This window comes from Mytilus edulis, chromosome 1, assembly GCF_963676685.1.
Source record: "Mytilus edulis chromosome 1, xbMytEdul2.2, whole genome shotgun sequence".
Taxonomy (NCBI): Eukaryota; Metazoa; Mollusca; class Bivalvia; order Mytilida; family Mytilidae; genus Mytilus; species Mytilus edulis.
Window position 1 is genome coordinate 377,656 of NC_092344.1, and position 16,183 is coordinate 393,838.

Sequence of the window (16,183 nt, forward strand, 5' to 3'; positions counted from 1 at the left end):
TCAAACAACAGTACACAAAACTAGGGCTGAGCAACACAAACCCCATCAAAAACAGAGCTTATTAGACATCAAACAACAGTACACAAAACTAAGGCTGAGCAACACAAACCCAATCAAAAACAGAGCTTATTAGACATCAAACAACAGTACACAAAACTAGGGCTGAGCAACACAAACCCCATCAAAAACAGAGCTTATTAGACATCAAACAACAGTACACAAAACCAAGGCTGAGCAACACAAACCCCATCAAAAACAGAGCTTATTAGACATCAAACAACAGTACACAAAACTAAGGCTGAGCAACACAAACCCCATCAAAAACAGAGCTTATTAGACATCAAACAACAGTACACAAAACTAAGGCTGAGCAACACAAACCCCATCAAAAACAGAGCTTATTAGACATCAAACAACAGTACACAAAACTAAGGCTGAGCAACACAAACCCAATCAAAAACAGAGCTTATTAGACATCAAACAACAGTACACAAAACTAAGGCTGAGCAACACAAACCCAATCAAAAACAGAGCTTATTAGACATCAAACAACAGTACACAAAACTAAGGCTGAGCAACACAAACCCCATCAAAAACAGAGCTTATTAGACATCAAACAACAGTACACAAAACTAAGGCTGAGCAACACAAACCCCATCAAAAACAGAGCTTATTAGACATCAAACAACAGTACACAAAACTAAGGCTGAGCAACACAAACCCCATCAAAAACAGAGCTTATTAGACATCAAACAACAGTACACAAAACTAAGGCTGAGCAACACAAACCCCATCAAAAACAGAGCTTATTAGACATCAAACAACAGTACACAAAACTAAGGCTGAGCAACACAAACCCAATCAAAAACAGAGCTTATTAGACATCAAACAACAGTACACAAAACTAAGGCTGAGCAACACAAACCCCATCTTAAACAGAGCTTAGTAGACATCAAACAACAGTACACAAAACTAAGGCTGAGCAACACAAACCCCATCAAGAACAGAGCTTATTAGACATCAAACAACAGTACACAAAACTAAGGCTGAGCAACACAAACCCCATCAAAAACAGAGCTTATTAGACATCAAACAACAGTACACAAAACTAAGGCTGAGCAACACAAACCCCATCAAAAACAGAGCTTATTAGACATCAAACAACAGTACACAAAACTAAGGCTGAGCAACACAAACCCTATCAAAAACAGAGCTTATTAGACATCAAACAACAGTACACAAAACTAAGGCTGAGCAACACAAACCCCATCAAAAACAGAGCTTATTAGACATCAAACAACAGTACACAAAACTAAGGCTTAGCAACACAAACCCCATCAAAAACAGAGCTTATTAGACATCAAACAACAGTACACAAAACTAAGGCTGAGCAACACAAACCCCATCAAAAACAGAGCTTATTAGACATCAAACAACAGTACATAAAACTAAGGCTGAGCAACACAAACCCCATCTTAAACAGAGCTTATTAGACATCAAACAACAGTACACAAAACTAAGGCTGAGCAACACAAACCCCATCAAAAACAGAGCTTATTAGACATCAAACAACAGTACATAAAACTAAGGCTGAGCAACACAAACCCCATCTTAAACAGAGCTTATTAGACATCAAACAACAGTACACAAAACTAAGGCTGAGCAACACAAACGCCATCAAAAACAGAGCTTATTAGACATCAAACAGCAGTACACAAAACTAAGGCTGAGCAACACAAACTCCATCAAAAACAGAGCTCATTAGACATCAAACAACAGTACACAAAACCAAGGCTGAGCAACACAAACCCCATCAAAAACAGAGCTTATTAGACATCAAACAACAGTACACAAAACTAAGGCTGAGCAACACAAACCCCATCAAAAACAGAGCTTATTAGACATCAAACAACAGTACACAAAACTAAGGCTGAGCAACACAAACCCAATCAAAAACAGAGCTTATTAGACATCAAACAACAGTACACAAAACTAAGGCTGAGCAACACAAACCTCATCAAAAACAGAGCTTATTAGACATCAAACAACAGTACACAAAACTAAGGCTGAGCAACACAAACCCCATCTTAAACAGAGCTTATTAGACATCAAACAACAGTACACAAAACTAAGGCTGAGCAACACAAACCTCATCAAAAACAGAGCTTATTAGACATCAAACAACAGTACACAAAACTAAGGCTGAGCAACACAAACCCCATCAAGAACAGAGCTTATTAGACATCAAACAACAGTACACAAAACTAAGGCTGAGCAACACAAACCCCATCAAAAACAGAGCTTATTAGACATCAAACAACAGTACACAAAACTAAGGCTGAGCAACACAAACCCCATCAAAAACAGAGCTTATTAGACATCAAACAACAGTACACAAAACTAAGGCTGAGCAACACAAACCCTATCAAAAACAGAGCTTATTAGACATCAAACAACAGTACACAAAACTAAGGCTGAGCAACACAAACCCCATCAAAAACAGAGCTTATTAGACATCAAACAACAGTACACAAAACTAAGGCTTAGCAACACAAACCCCATCAAAAACAGAGCTTATTAGACATCAAACAACAGTACACAAAACTAAGGCTGAGCAACACAAACCCCATCAAAAACAGAGCTTATTAGACATCAAACAACAGTACATAAAACTAAGGCTGAGCAACACAAACCCCATCTTAAACAGAGCTTATTAGACATCAAACAACAGTACACAAAACTAAGGCTGAGCAACACAAACCCCATCAAAAACAGAGCTTATTAGACATCAAACAACAGTACATAAAACTAAGGCTGAGCAACACAAACCCCATCTTAAACAGAGCTTATTAGACATCAAACAACAGTACACAAAACTAAGGCTGAGCAACACAAACGCCATCAAAAACAGAGCTTATTAGACATCAAACAGCAGTACACAAAACTAAGGCTGAGCAACACAAACTCCATCAAAAACAGAGCTCATTAGACATCAAACAACAGTACACAAAACCAAGGCTGAGCAACACAAACCCCATCAAAAACAGAGCTTATTAGACATCAAACAACAGTACACAAAACTAAGGCTGAGCAACACAAACCCCATCAAAAACAGAGCTTATTAGACATCAAACAACAGTACACAAAACTAAGGCTGAGCAACACAAACCCAATCAAAAACAGAGCTTATTAGACATCAAACAACAGTACACAAAACTAAGGCTGAGCAACACAAACCTCATCAAAAACAGAGCTTATTAGACATCAAACAACAGTACACAAAACTAAGGCTGAGCAACACAAACCCCATCAAAAACAGAGCTTATTAGACATCAAACAACAGTACACAAAACTAAGGCTGAGCAACACAAACCCAATCAAAAACAGAGCTTATTAGACATCAAACAACAGTACACAAAACTAAGGCTGAGCAACACAAACCCCATCAAAAACAGAGCTTATTAGACATCAAACAACAGTACACAAAACTAAGACTGAGCAACACAAACCCAATCAAAAACAGAGCTTATTAGACATCAAACAACAGTACACAAAACTAAGGCTGAGCAACACAAACCTCATCAAAAACAGAGCTTATTAGACATCAAACAACAGTACACAAAACTAAGGCTGAGCAACACAAACCCCATCTTAAACAGAGCTTATTAGACATCAAACAACAGTACACAAAACTAAGGCTGAGCAACACAAACCTCATCAAAAACAGAGCTTATTAGACATCAAACAACAGTACACAAAACTAAGGCTGAGCAACACAAACCCCATCTTAAACAGAGCTTATTAGACATCAAACAACAGTACACAAAACTAAGGCTGAGCAACACAAACCCAATCAAAAACAGAGCTTATTAGACATCAAACAACAGTACACAAAACTAAGGCTGAGCAACACAAACCTCATCAAAAACAGAGCTTATTAGACATCAAACAACAGTACACAAAACTAAGGCTGAGCAACACAAACCCCATCTTAAACAGAGCTTATTAGACATCAAACAACAGTACACAAAACTAAGGCTGAGCAACACAAACCCCATCAAAAACAGAGCTTATTAGACATCAAACAACAGTACACAAAACTAAGACTGAGCAACACAAACCCAATCAAAAACAGAGCTTATTAGACATCAAACAACAGTACACAAAACTAAGGCTGAGCAACACAAACCTCATCAAAAACAGAGCTTATTAGACATCAAACAACAGTACACAAAACTAAGGCTGAGCAACACAAACCCCATCTTAAACAGAGCTTATTAGACATCAAACAACAGTACACAAAACTAAGGCTGAGCAACACAAACCCCATCAAAAACAGAGCTTATTAGACATCAAACAACAGTACACAAAACCAAGGCTGAGCAACACAAACCCCATCAAAAACAGAGCTTATTAGACATCAAACAACAGTACACAAAACTAAGGCTGAGCAACACAAACTCCATCAAAAACAGAGCTTATTAGACATCAAACAACAGTACACAAAACTAAGGCTGAGCAACACAAACCCCATCTTAAACAGAGCTTATTAGACATCAAACAACAGTACACAAAACTAAGGCTGAGCAACACAAACTCCATCAAAAACAGAGCTTATTAGACATCAAACAACAGTACACAAAACTAAGGCTGAGCAACACAAACTCCATCAAAAACAGAGCTCATTAGACATCAAACAACAGTACACAAAACCAAGGCTGAGCAACACAAACCCCATCAAAAACAGAGCTTATTAGACATCAAACAACAATACACAAAACTAAGGCTGAGCAACACAAACCCCATCAAAAACAGAGCTTATTAGACATCAAACAACAGTACACAAAACTAAGGCTGAGCAACACAAACCCAATCAAAAACAGAGCTTATTAGACATCAAACAACAGTACACAAAACTAAGGCTGAGCAACACAAACCCCATCTTAAACAGAGCTTATTAGACATCAAACAACAGTACACAAAACTAAGGCTGAGCAACACAAACCCCATCAAAAACAGAGCTTATTAGACATCAAACAACAGTACATAAAACTAAGGCTGAGCAACACACACTTCATCAAAAACAGAGCTCATTAGACATCAAACAACAGTACACAAAACCAAGGCTGAGCAACACAAACCCCATCAAAAACAGAGCTTATTAGACATCAAACAACAATACACAAAACTAAGGCTGAGCAACACAAACCCCATCAAAAACAGAGCTTATTAGACATCAAACAACAGTACACAAAACTAAGGCTGAGCAACACAAACCCCATCAAAAACAGAGCTTATTAGACATCAAACAACAATACACAAAACTAAGGCTGAGCAACACAAACCCCATCTTAAACAGAGCTTATTAGACATCAAACAACAGTACACAAAACTAAGGCTGAGCAACACAAACCCCATCAAAAACAGAGCTTATTAGACATCAAACAACAGTACACAAAACTTAGGCTGAGCAACACAAACCCAATCAAAAACAGAGCTTATTAGACATCAAACAACAGTACACAAAACTAAGGCTGAGCAACACAAACCCCAATCAAAAACAGAGCTTATTAGACATCAAACAACAGTACACAAAACTAAGGCTGAGCAACACAAACCCCATCAAAAACAGAGCTTATTAGACATCAAACAACAGTACACAAAACTAAGGCTGAGCAACACAAACTCCATCAAAAACAGAGCTTATTAGACATCAAACAACAGTACACAAAACTAAGGCTGAGCAACACAAACCCCATCAAAAACAGAGCTTATTAGACATCAAACAACAGTACACAAAACTAAGGCTGAGCAACACAAACCCCATCAAAAACAGAGCTTATTAGACATCAAACAACAGTACACAAAACTAAGGCTGAGCAACACAAACCCCATCAAAAACAGAGCTTATTAGACATCAAACAACAGTACACAAAACTAAGGCTGAGCAACACAAACTCCATCAAAAACAGAGCTTATTAGACATCAAACAACAGTACACAAAACTAAGGCTGAGCAACACAAACCCCATCAAAAACAGAGCTTATTAGACATCAAACAACAGTACACAAAACTAAGGCTGAGCAACACAAACCCAATCAAAAACAGAGCTTATTAGACATCAAACAACAGTACACAAAACTAAGGCTGAGCAACACAAACCCAATCAAAAACAGAGCTTATTAGACATCAAACAACAGTACACAAAACTAAGGCTGAGCAACACAAACCCCATCAAAAACAGAGCTTATTAGACATCAAACAACAGTACACAAAACTAAGGCTGAGCAACACAAACCCCATCAAAAACAGAGCTTATTAGACATCAAACAACAGTACACAAAACCAAGGCTGAGCAACACAAACCCCATCAAAAACAGAGCTTATTAGACATCAAACAACAGTACACAAAACTAAGGCTGAGCAACACAAACCCCATCAAAAACAGAGCTTATTAGACATCAAACAACAGTACACAAAACTAAGGCTGAGCAACACAAACCCCATCAAAAACAGAGCTTATTAGACATCAAACAACAGTACACAAAACTAAGGCTGAGCAACACAAACCCAATCAAAAACAGAGCTTATTAGACATCAAACAACAGTACACAAAACCAAGGCTGAGCAACACAAACCCCATCAAAAACAGAGCTTATTAGACATCAAACAACAGTACACAAAACCAAGGCTGAGCAACACAAACCCCATCAAAAACAGAGCTTATTAGACATCAAACAACAGTACACAAAACTAAGGCTGAGCAACACAAACCCAATCAAAAACAGAGCTTATTAGACATCAAACAACAGTACACAAAACTAAGGCTGAGCAACACAAACCCCATCAAAAACAGAGCTTATTAGACATCAAACAACAGTACACAAAACTAAGGCTGAGCAACACAAACCCCATCTTAAACAGAGCTTATTAGACATCAAACAACAGTACACAAAACTAAGGCTGAGCAACACAAACTCCATCAAAAACAGAGCGTATTAGACATCAAACAACAGTACACAAAACTAAGGCTGAGCAACACAAACCCCATCAAAAACAGAGCTTATTAGACATCAAACAACAGTACACAAAACTAAGGCTGAGCAACACAAACCCCATCAAAAACAGAGCTTATTAGACATCAAACAACAGTACACAAAACTAAGGCTGAGCAACACAAACCCCATCAAAAACAGAGCTTATTAGACATCAAACAACAGTACATAAAACTAAGGCTGAGCAACACAAACCCAATCAAAAACAGAGCTTATTAGACATCAAACAACAGTACACAAAACTAAGGCTGAGCAACACAAACCCAATCAAAAACAGAGCTTATTAGACATCAAACAACAGTACACAAAACTAAGGCTGAGCAACACACACTTCATCAAAAACAGAGCTTATTAGACATCAAACAACAATACACAAAACTAAGGCTGAGCAACACAAACTCCATCAAAAACAGAGCTTATTAGACATCAAACAACAGTACACAAAACCAAGGCTGAGCAACACAAACTCCATCAAAAACAGAGCTCATTAGACATCAAACAACAGTACACAAAACTAAGGCTGAGCAACACAAACTCCATCAAAAACAGAGCTTATTAGACATCAAACAACAGTACACAAAACTAAGGCTGAGCAACACAAACCCCATCAAAAACAGCTTATTAGACATCAAACAACAGTACACAAAACTAAGGCTGAGCAACACAAACCCCATCAAAAACAGAGCTTATTAGACATCAAACAACAGTACACAAAACTAAGGCTGAGCAACACAAACTCCATCAAAAACAGAGCTCATTAGACATCAAACAACAGTACACAAAACTAAGGCTGAGCAACACAAACTCCATCAAAAACAGAGCTCATTAGACATCAAACAACAGTACACAAAACTAAGGCTGAGCAACACAAACTCCATCAAAAACAGAGCTTATTAGACATCAAACAACAGTACACAAAACTAAGGCTGAGCAACACAAACCCCATCAAAAACAGAGCTTATTAGACATCAAACAACAGTACACAAAACTAAGGCTGAGCAACACAAACCCCATCTTAAACAGAGCTTATTAGACATCAAACAACAGTACACAAAACCAAGGCTGAGCAACACAAACCCCATCAAAAACAGAGCTTATTAGACATCAAACAACAGTACACAAAACTAAGGCTGAGCAACACAAACCCCATCAAAAACAGAGCTTATTAGACATCAAACAACAGTACACAAAACTAAGTCTGAGCAACACAAACCCCATCAAAAACAGAGCTTATTAGACATCAAACAAATTAACGCAAATTGTGCAGAAGTTTTTGAATTTTTTTCATCCTAATATTCTATGCAACAAAATCATGCAACCCTAGCTAGCATTGAAGTGACAGCTCATTGCTCTAAGCCTCTAGTGTAATGTACATTAAAATCAGAAATGTCTATAATGTGTCTATTAGATCCATCTTTCAAATATAAGTAACTTAATAATAATGTTATAATTATATTGTTTGGTGAATGTGTTTATCATGAAATAAATTTTAGCTTTCTCTTCTTCTTTCAGTCCAAGAAGAAACCTGATCCTAAGCCTTTCATAGATAATCCTAATGCTTCGGCTACCAAATCCTCAGATCTCATACGGCCTAGACCTGTTAAAGCAGGAAAGGAGGATTCAGGTAAGTTCTTGCAAATGTAACCTACATATTAAATACCAGTCACTAAATCCTCAGATCTCATATGGCCCAGACCTGTTAAAGCAGGAAAAGAGGATTCAGGTTAGTTCAATTCTTACATAAACACATTCTGACATGATAAATTTGTTAACCTTTATGGATTGTTATTAAACTCTGACGCAAGCTAAACTTTAAGACACAGAAAGAACACTTACATAAAAAGTTTTTTTTTTAAATTCTGTATTTTACTGATAAATGAACTCACTTTTAAATCAACAGTACACTGACAGCTGCAATTGCAGGCATGAAACAAGTTTAGTAGTTTACCAATAAGTTTAGTATCTGTGTCAACATGTATAAGCCTAATTTTTACAGTGGTATCTTGCTATTCAATCAGTAATTTTCAGATGTCTTAATTGAGCATTCTGTGTTTGCCTGCAAGTTATAGATATTTACCTTGGGCACTAAAGGTGTCTTTTGATTAAAGCTGATTTTTAGACCCAACTTGATAATTTCCACTTTGTAATTTTAGACGTAGATAATACACAGAATGCTAGACCATCCTCTGGGCCTTTGACGTTAGAAACTTTGTTTAGGAATGCTAGCATGCAACAGAACCAGGATCAGAGAATCAGAAGTCAGACTTCAGTGGTGGAAACAAGCAAACCTCCACCAACATTTCATAGGTATTTAGTATAGAAATAAAGAAATGAGGTCTGGTCACCAATTCTATCAACAGTAGACCAAAAAAACAATACACAAAACAACTAAAACCCATTGCATAGCCTTCAAAACAACTAAAACCCATTGCATAGCCTTCAAAACAACAACAACACATTACGTGACCTTTAAAATGAGCAAAACATTGCATGGCTTTCAGAATGAGCAAAACATTGCATGGCTTTCAGAATGAGCAAAACCAGTACTGCGCAGTTAGCAATAAATGGCCTGACAATAACAAAATGTAAAACAATAGAAAGAGAGAAAAACCAACAGTCTGGTGCTATCTTAATTTACTGATACCTGGTGCTATCTTAATTTACTGATGCCTGGTGCTATCTTAATTTACTGATACCTGGTGCTATCTTAATTTACTGATGCCTGGTGCTATCTTAATTTACTGATACCTGGTGCTATCTTAATTTACTGATGCCTGGTGCTATCTTAATTTACTGATGCCTGGTGCTATCTTAATTTACTGATGCCTGGTGCTATCTTAATTTACTGATTCCGGTGCTATCTTAATTTACTGATGCCTGGTGCTATCTTAATTTACTGATGCCTGGTGCTATCTTAATTTACTGATGCCTGGTGCTATCTTAATTTACTGATGCCTGGTGCTATCTTAATTTACTGATACCTGGTGCTATCTTAATTTACTGATGCCTGGTGCTATCTTAATTTACTGATGCCTGGTGCTATCTTAATTTACTGATGCCTGGTGCTATCTTAATTTACTGATACCTGGTGCTATCTTAATTTACTGATACCTCAGCAAAGAGCAATAATGAGGAAATGCAAGGCATCTGTAAGACACAGTCAAGAGTAAAATTTAAAATTATTTTTCGCATATTATTTATATTATTCTTTCAATGAAATGAATATGAAAGATTAATATTTGATACCATATCTCACTTCTATTCAAAATGAGTGATAATATTTTTCATAAGATTTATGTCTTTTTGAAATTCAGCTGTAAAGTGTTCTTTTAAGCAACCAGATTGACTTGAAAGCTATGTAATTCAGATCTCTGTCTGTGACAGACACACCTAAGATGTTTTTGTATTTCAGACCTCTGTCAGTGACAGACACACCTAAGATGTTTGTGTATTTCAGACCTCTGTCAGTAACAGACACACTTCAGATGTTTGTGTATTTCAGATCTCTGTCAGTGACAGACACACTTCAGATGTTTTTTGTATTTCAGATCTCTGTTTATGTATTTCAGATCTCTGTCAGTGACCGACACACCTAAGATGGCTACAGAAGGACAGGACACACAGAATGTCCCAGCATTATTGAGACACATTATGTCTTCAGGATCAATGGTGGAGGATATAGAACGACAGCATAGGGGGGGAATATCTCTCACGGACACAACGCCTACTTCATCATTACCAAATGGAGGCTCATATACAATTCTTTCTAAATCAAAATCAGACTTGTCTCAAGGAGAAAGTGACTTTAGTGGTGAACCTGCAAAGTTTTCTTTATCTGACTCAAGTTGTCAATTTGGAACAAAAAATGTAACGCAAGATTTGACAGAAAGATTTGGTGATGCTGTTACTATAAATAGACTAAGTGATAATAATTTGAGAAGGGCATCCCCAGCAGAAAATATAAGTGCTAATAGACAATTACAGGGTAGTCTGCAAGGAAATGGGAGAGTAGGTAGTGCAGAATTGTTAACTCCTGCAGCATTAGAAAAGTCATCTTCATCAAGTTCTGAAAAGGTAATAAACCCTTTGAAGATAAATCCATGTATGTTTTGAAGTATGCTGAGTTGAAAATTACACACATTTTTGTAGGTTCAGCTTTTGAATTTTTCATTGCAAGTGTGAATTTCCGACCAGCATTTTTATACGGCCGTCAAAATTTTGACGGGACGTATTATGGTATACAAATGTCCGTTGTCTGTCCGTCTGTCTGTCCGGCGTAAACATGTCGCACCGTAACTTGAGAACGACTTATCCAAATTTATAAAACTTAACATAGTTGTTTCTTATGATGGTCAAATGATCTGTATACTTTTTGGTGAAAATAAGATTAAAACTTTTTGAGTTACGGCACTTTGTAACTAAAACAAGGGTGTGTTTTTTCCACATGTCGCACCGTATCTCAAAAACGATTCTTGATTATGGCTTAAAACTTTAAACACTTGTTAGTTATATTAATCTTAATATCTGTAAACTTTTTGGTGATGATTCAAAATTTTATTTTTGAGTTATTGAGTATTTTGTAAAAAAGAGGGAGGGTTTTTTTTACATGTCGCACCATATCTCAAAAACGATTTATGATTATTGCTTAAAACTTTACACATGTCTTTGTTATATTAATCTAAAGATCTGTATACTTTTTGGTGATGATTCAAAATTTTATTTTTGAGTTATTGAGTATTTTGTAAAAAAGAGGGAGGGTTTTTTTTACATGTCGCACCATATCTCAAAAACGATTTATGATTATTGCTTAAAAATTTACACATGTCTTTGTTATATTAATCTAAAGATCTGTATACTTTTTGGTGATGATTCAAAATTTCATTTTTGAGTTATTGAGTATTTTGTAAAAAAGGGGGAGGTTTTTATTTACATGTTGTGTTGTATCTCAAAAACAATTTATGATTATTGCTTAAAACTTTACACACTTCTTTGTTATATTAATCTAAAGATCTGTATACTTTTTGGTTTTGATTCAAAATTTTATTTTAGTGATATTTAGTTTTTTGTAAAAAAAAACAGGGTTGGGGGTTTCACATGTCCTGCCGTATCTCAAAAACAATATATGGTTATTGCTTAAAACTTTCTCAGAAACTATTTATGATTATTGCATAAAACTTCCTCACAAGACGTTGGGCGTATCATGCGCTCATGGCGCAGCTGTTTATTTACATTTCATTTTAATTTTTTTGATACTGACTTCATTTGCTTGAATATGAGGCCTACCTTGCACGTTCGCTTGCTATTCTTGCTGATAATGTAAGTATCAAAAGCAAAAATGCTATTATTCTGTATATATATCTAATATTTCTAAGAACTTATCAATTTAAAAGATACTCAAGATCAAAGAAACATAACTACTATGTAATGATCTTTATTTTATTTTTATTTCACTTTTCTTGTCATTTGAGTGGAAACCTGTTTCTTATGATTTAGTAATTGTTACATATCTTTCTGGTCTTTTGAGAGAAAGCCTGTTTTGTGTGATCTAGTGGTTATTACATAACTATTAAAAGTGTTTGTGTACTTGTAATTATATAACTCGTCTGTAAATTACATATATTATTGACATCAAAAGAATATTGATTCAAATGTAATATTTGAACAGTATTAACAATAACACAGATGTTTCAAGGAATTTGTTTTATAAAGTAAAGTTAAATAATAAAGATGTTTTTGATAGAGGGTCTGTGATGCATCATAATTTCTATAAATAATCTGTTTATATACGACCGCAAAAATTTTGCGTTCGTATAATGGTGATGTTGTCATCGTCTGCGTTGTCGTCTGAAGACACATTTGGTTTCCAGCCATAACTTTAGTTTAATTGAAAGGATCTCTATGAAATTTTATTAAAAGGTTCACTACCTCAAAAGGAAGGTTGGGATTGATTTTGGGGATGATGGTCCCAACCGTTTTTGAATAAGGGGCCCAAAAGAGGCCCAAAACAAGTATTTTTCTACTTTCTGGATATTAACTTGTGTAATAGTATTTCAATTGCTCTTAAATTGTACCACAATGTTTAATACCACAGGTCAAAGGTTTGAATTGATTTTGGGGGTTATGGTCTCAAAGGTTTAGGAATTAGGGGCCAAAAAGGGGGCCCAAAATAAGCATTTTTGTAGTTTTCAAACAATAACTTGTGTTTACATGTATGAATCTCTCTGAAATTATACCACAAGTTTCCATACTATGAAGGGATGGTTAGTATTGACTTTTGGGGGTTATGGCTCAAAATGTTTTGGAATAAGGGGCAAAAAAGGGGGAAAATTAGGTTTTTGGTCAATGGACAATTAAAACAATTTAAAAGCAGTGTAAGGGAGGTAACTCAAAAACATTTAACATACAATGTTAGGTATGTTCAGATTTACACTACTTGTAAATTATGTATAAAGAAATGTCAGGTTTAGGACTAATTGCAAAAAAGAGGGGGGTGGTAGTAGTTTTCAATTTTTTCCCCCAAATTTTTGAAAAGTTGGAAGTAGAAATCTTTACTTGCACAATAGAGTTGTAAGATCTTGACATTTGTTTTGTGTCAGAAACTCATCTTATGTCAAAAATTAGATCACAATCCAAATGCAGAGCTGTATCAAGCTTGAATGTTGTGTCCATACTTGCCCCAACTGTTCAGGGTTTCGACCTCTGTGTTCGTATAAAGCTGCACCCTGCGGAGCACCTGGTTAATTTAAAGGTTTTACACCTAGCAACAAAATCTTTTTATAGGATGAATTTGTTGATATTTTTTAGAAAATTTTAAAATTTTAAATAGCTGCTAAATTTAGATATATGGTCTTATTTAAAAAGGAAATTATATAGTGTTTGAAATCAATATCTCTAAAGTTAATTCACATGTAGTAAGAGTTGATTGATATTTTTGAAGAAAAGTTTTATAGCAAAATTTTTTGATAACTGAAGACTATCAAATTACTTTTGATTAGAACAAAATATATCGATGGTCATCATAAGGACAATAAGGTTAAGGTTAATAACTCAGTTCTAGATCATAGTAGATTCAGATTCAGTATTTCATTATAGTTTCACTACTTGCAATACATAAACATACAGTACATATAGAGTATATACACATTATAAAACAGACAATATACAAATATAAATTACAAGTACCATTCTATTAGGAAATTATGAGAGACTGTAAAATAATTTCTTTATAAAACTAGTAACTGAAATTAGAAAAAAAATTTGTAATGTATGTATTTTCAGAAGGTAATTTGAACCCTTCAACAAATTGGACATGGATGAATTAGTTTTTAGAGGCTAATCCATCTAGAGTTTGTCTTCATATGCCATAATCATGCTCCAGCCATCAAGTCAGCCAGTTGTTGTATGGCTTTAACCTTATGTTCATGCTCCAGCCATCAAGTCAGCCAGTTGTTATATGGCTTTAACCTTATATTCATGATCCAGCCATCAAGTCAGCCAGTTGTTATATGGCTTTAACCTTATGTTCATGCTCCAGCCATCAAGTCAGCCAGTTGTTGTATGGCTTTAACCTCATGTTCATGCTCCAGCCATCAAGTCAGCCAGTTGTTATATGGCTTTAACCTTATGTTCATGCTCCAGCCATCAAGTCAGCCAGTTGTTATATGGCTTTAACCTTATGTTCATGCTCCAGCCATCAAGTCAGCCAGTTGTTATATGGCTTTAACCTTATGTTCATGCTCCAGCCATCAAGTCAGCCAGTTGTTTTATGGATTTAACCTTATGTTCATGCTCCAGCCATCAAGTCAGCCAGTTGTTATATGGCTTTAACCTTATGTTCATGCTACAGCTATCAAGTCAGCCAGTTGTTATATGGTTTTAACCTTATGTTCATGCTACAGCTATCAAGTCAGCCAGTTGTTATATGGCTTTAACCTTATGTTCATGCTCCAGCCATCAAGTCAGCCAGTTGTTATATGGATTTAACCTTAATCATGCTCCAGCCATCAAGTCAGCCAGTTGTTATATGGCTTTAACCTTATATTCATGCTCCAGCCACCAAGTCAGCCAGTTGTTATATGGCTTTAACCTTAGGTTCATTTTACATTTGTCATGTAATAAAATTTGCATTGATTTCTTAAGACTTGCTATAATATACAGAGTAAAAAATATACCTTATAAGTTTTATACGTATATTAACAGGGCAGTGTTCCATCAACAAAGCAGCTAACAGCAGCAGCCGCCTCACTGAACTCGGATGTCTTATTATCACCAATGGCGTTTGTCAGAGGTTCACAAAAATCTCCATCATCAACATTATCAGGTATGTCTAGTAATTCATCTTTCCATTCGTCAATCCCGCAAATCAGTTTTCACATATTTTTTGTTCAGGCTTGAAGATATTGATTGATATTTGGTGAATTGTTTTACCATGACAAATTACAGATCAAGTTGGAATTTTGTTCCGGTCTGATGGTTTTGTTCAGAATGCTTGTTCTATTAAATTATGTGGCTAGAAACAGGAATACATTGAAGCCACAAATGATGAATAAGACACAATTTTATCATGGCCAAATTTAGGACTATTCCTTTTAGCAGGTGGTTCCATTTTTTTAACTTCATCATAATATCTATAGTAAATTCTCACATAAAAGTTATTTTGCATGTCACATTTCAGATCATCTTGTGTGAAAGATTAAAACTTTTTTTCACCTGGTCAACTAATTGTAATTTAAGTGTTTAAACTGTTGTCCATGCAATATATATGTAACATTTTCGGATTTTCAATTTCTATACTTTCATTATAACAGATGATCAAGGAAAACTGAATAGAAGTAATGATTCAGGTTCATCGGCAGAGGGCAGCACTAGTCTACTTCCTGTTGCAGCTTTAACTAAAGAACAATTACAACAGTCAATTGTATATCTCATGAAGGTAAATAGTACATATAAAATAAAGGTATGGCCTTGAAATACCCTTGAAAAGTCTTCTTACCCATTTCATGTCATTTCTGAGAACTGTATTTGTGAGAGAAAATATGGAAATTGTATAAAATACAAATAAAGACATTAAGCTTACCTCAATTTTGATTATTTTCACTTTTCCATTGCAGTTATATATAGAAAATATC

The 16,183-nt window shown here is 35.5% G+C and overlaps 1 protein-coding gene across 2 annotated transcripts in view; it reads left to right on the top strand.

The window, feature by feature from the left end:
* Positions 1 to 16,183, top strand: part of LOC139520870 (mRNA-decapping enzyme 1B-like) — a 75,600-nt gene that overhangs the window by 52,828 nt on the left and 6,589 nt on the right. For both annotated transcript variants that reach the window (XM_071313883.1, XM_071313894.1), the window contains 5 exons: positions 8,568 to 8,679; positions 9,209 to 9,362; positions 10,625 to 11,129; positions 15,255 to 15,375; positions 15,863 to 15,987. In XM_071313883.1, the coding sequence (XP_071169984.1) occupies positions 8,568 to 8,679; positions 9,209 to 9,362; positions 10,625 to 11,129; positions 15,255 to 15,375; positions 15,863 to 15,987 (1,017 nt within the window). The remainder of the gene's footprint in view (positions 1 to 8,567; positions 8,680 to 9,208; positions 9,363 to 10,624; positions 11,130 to 15,254; positions 15,376 to 15,862; positions 15,988 to 16,183) is intronic.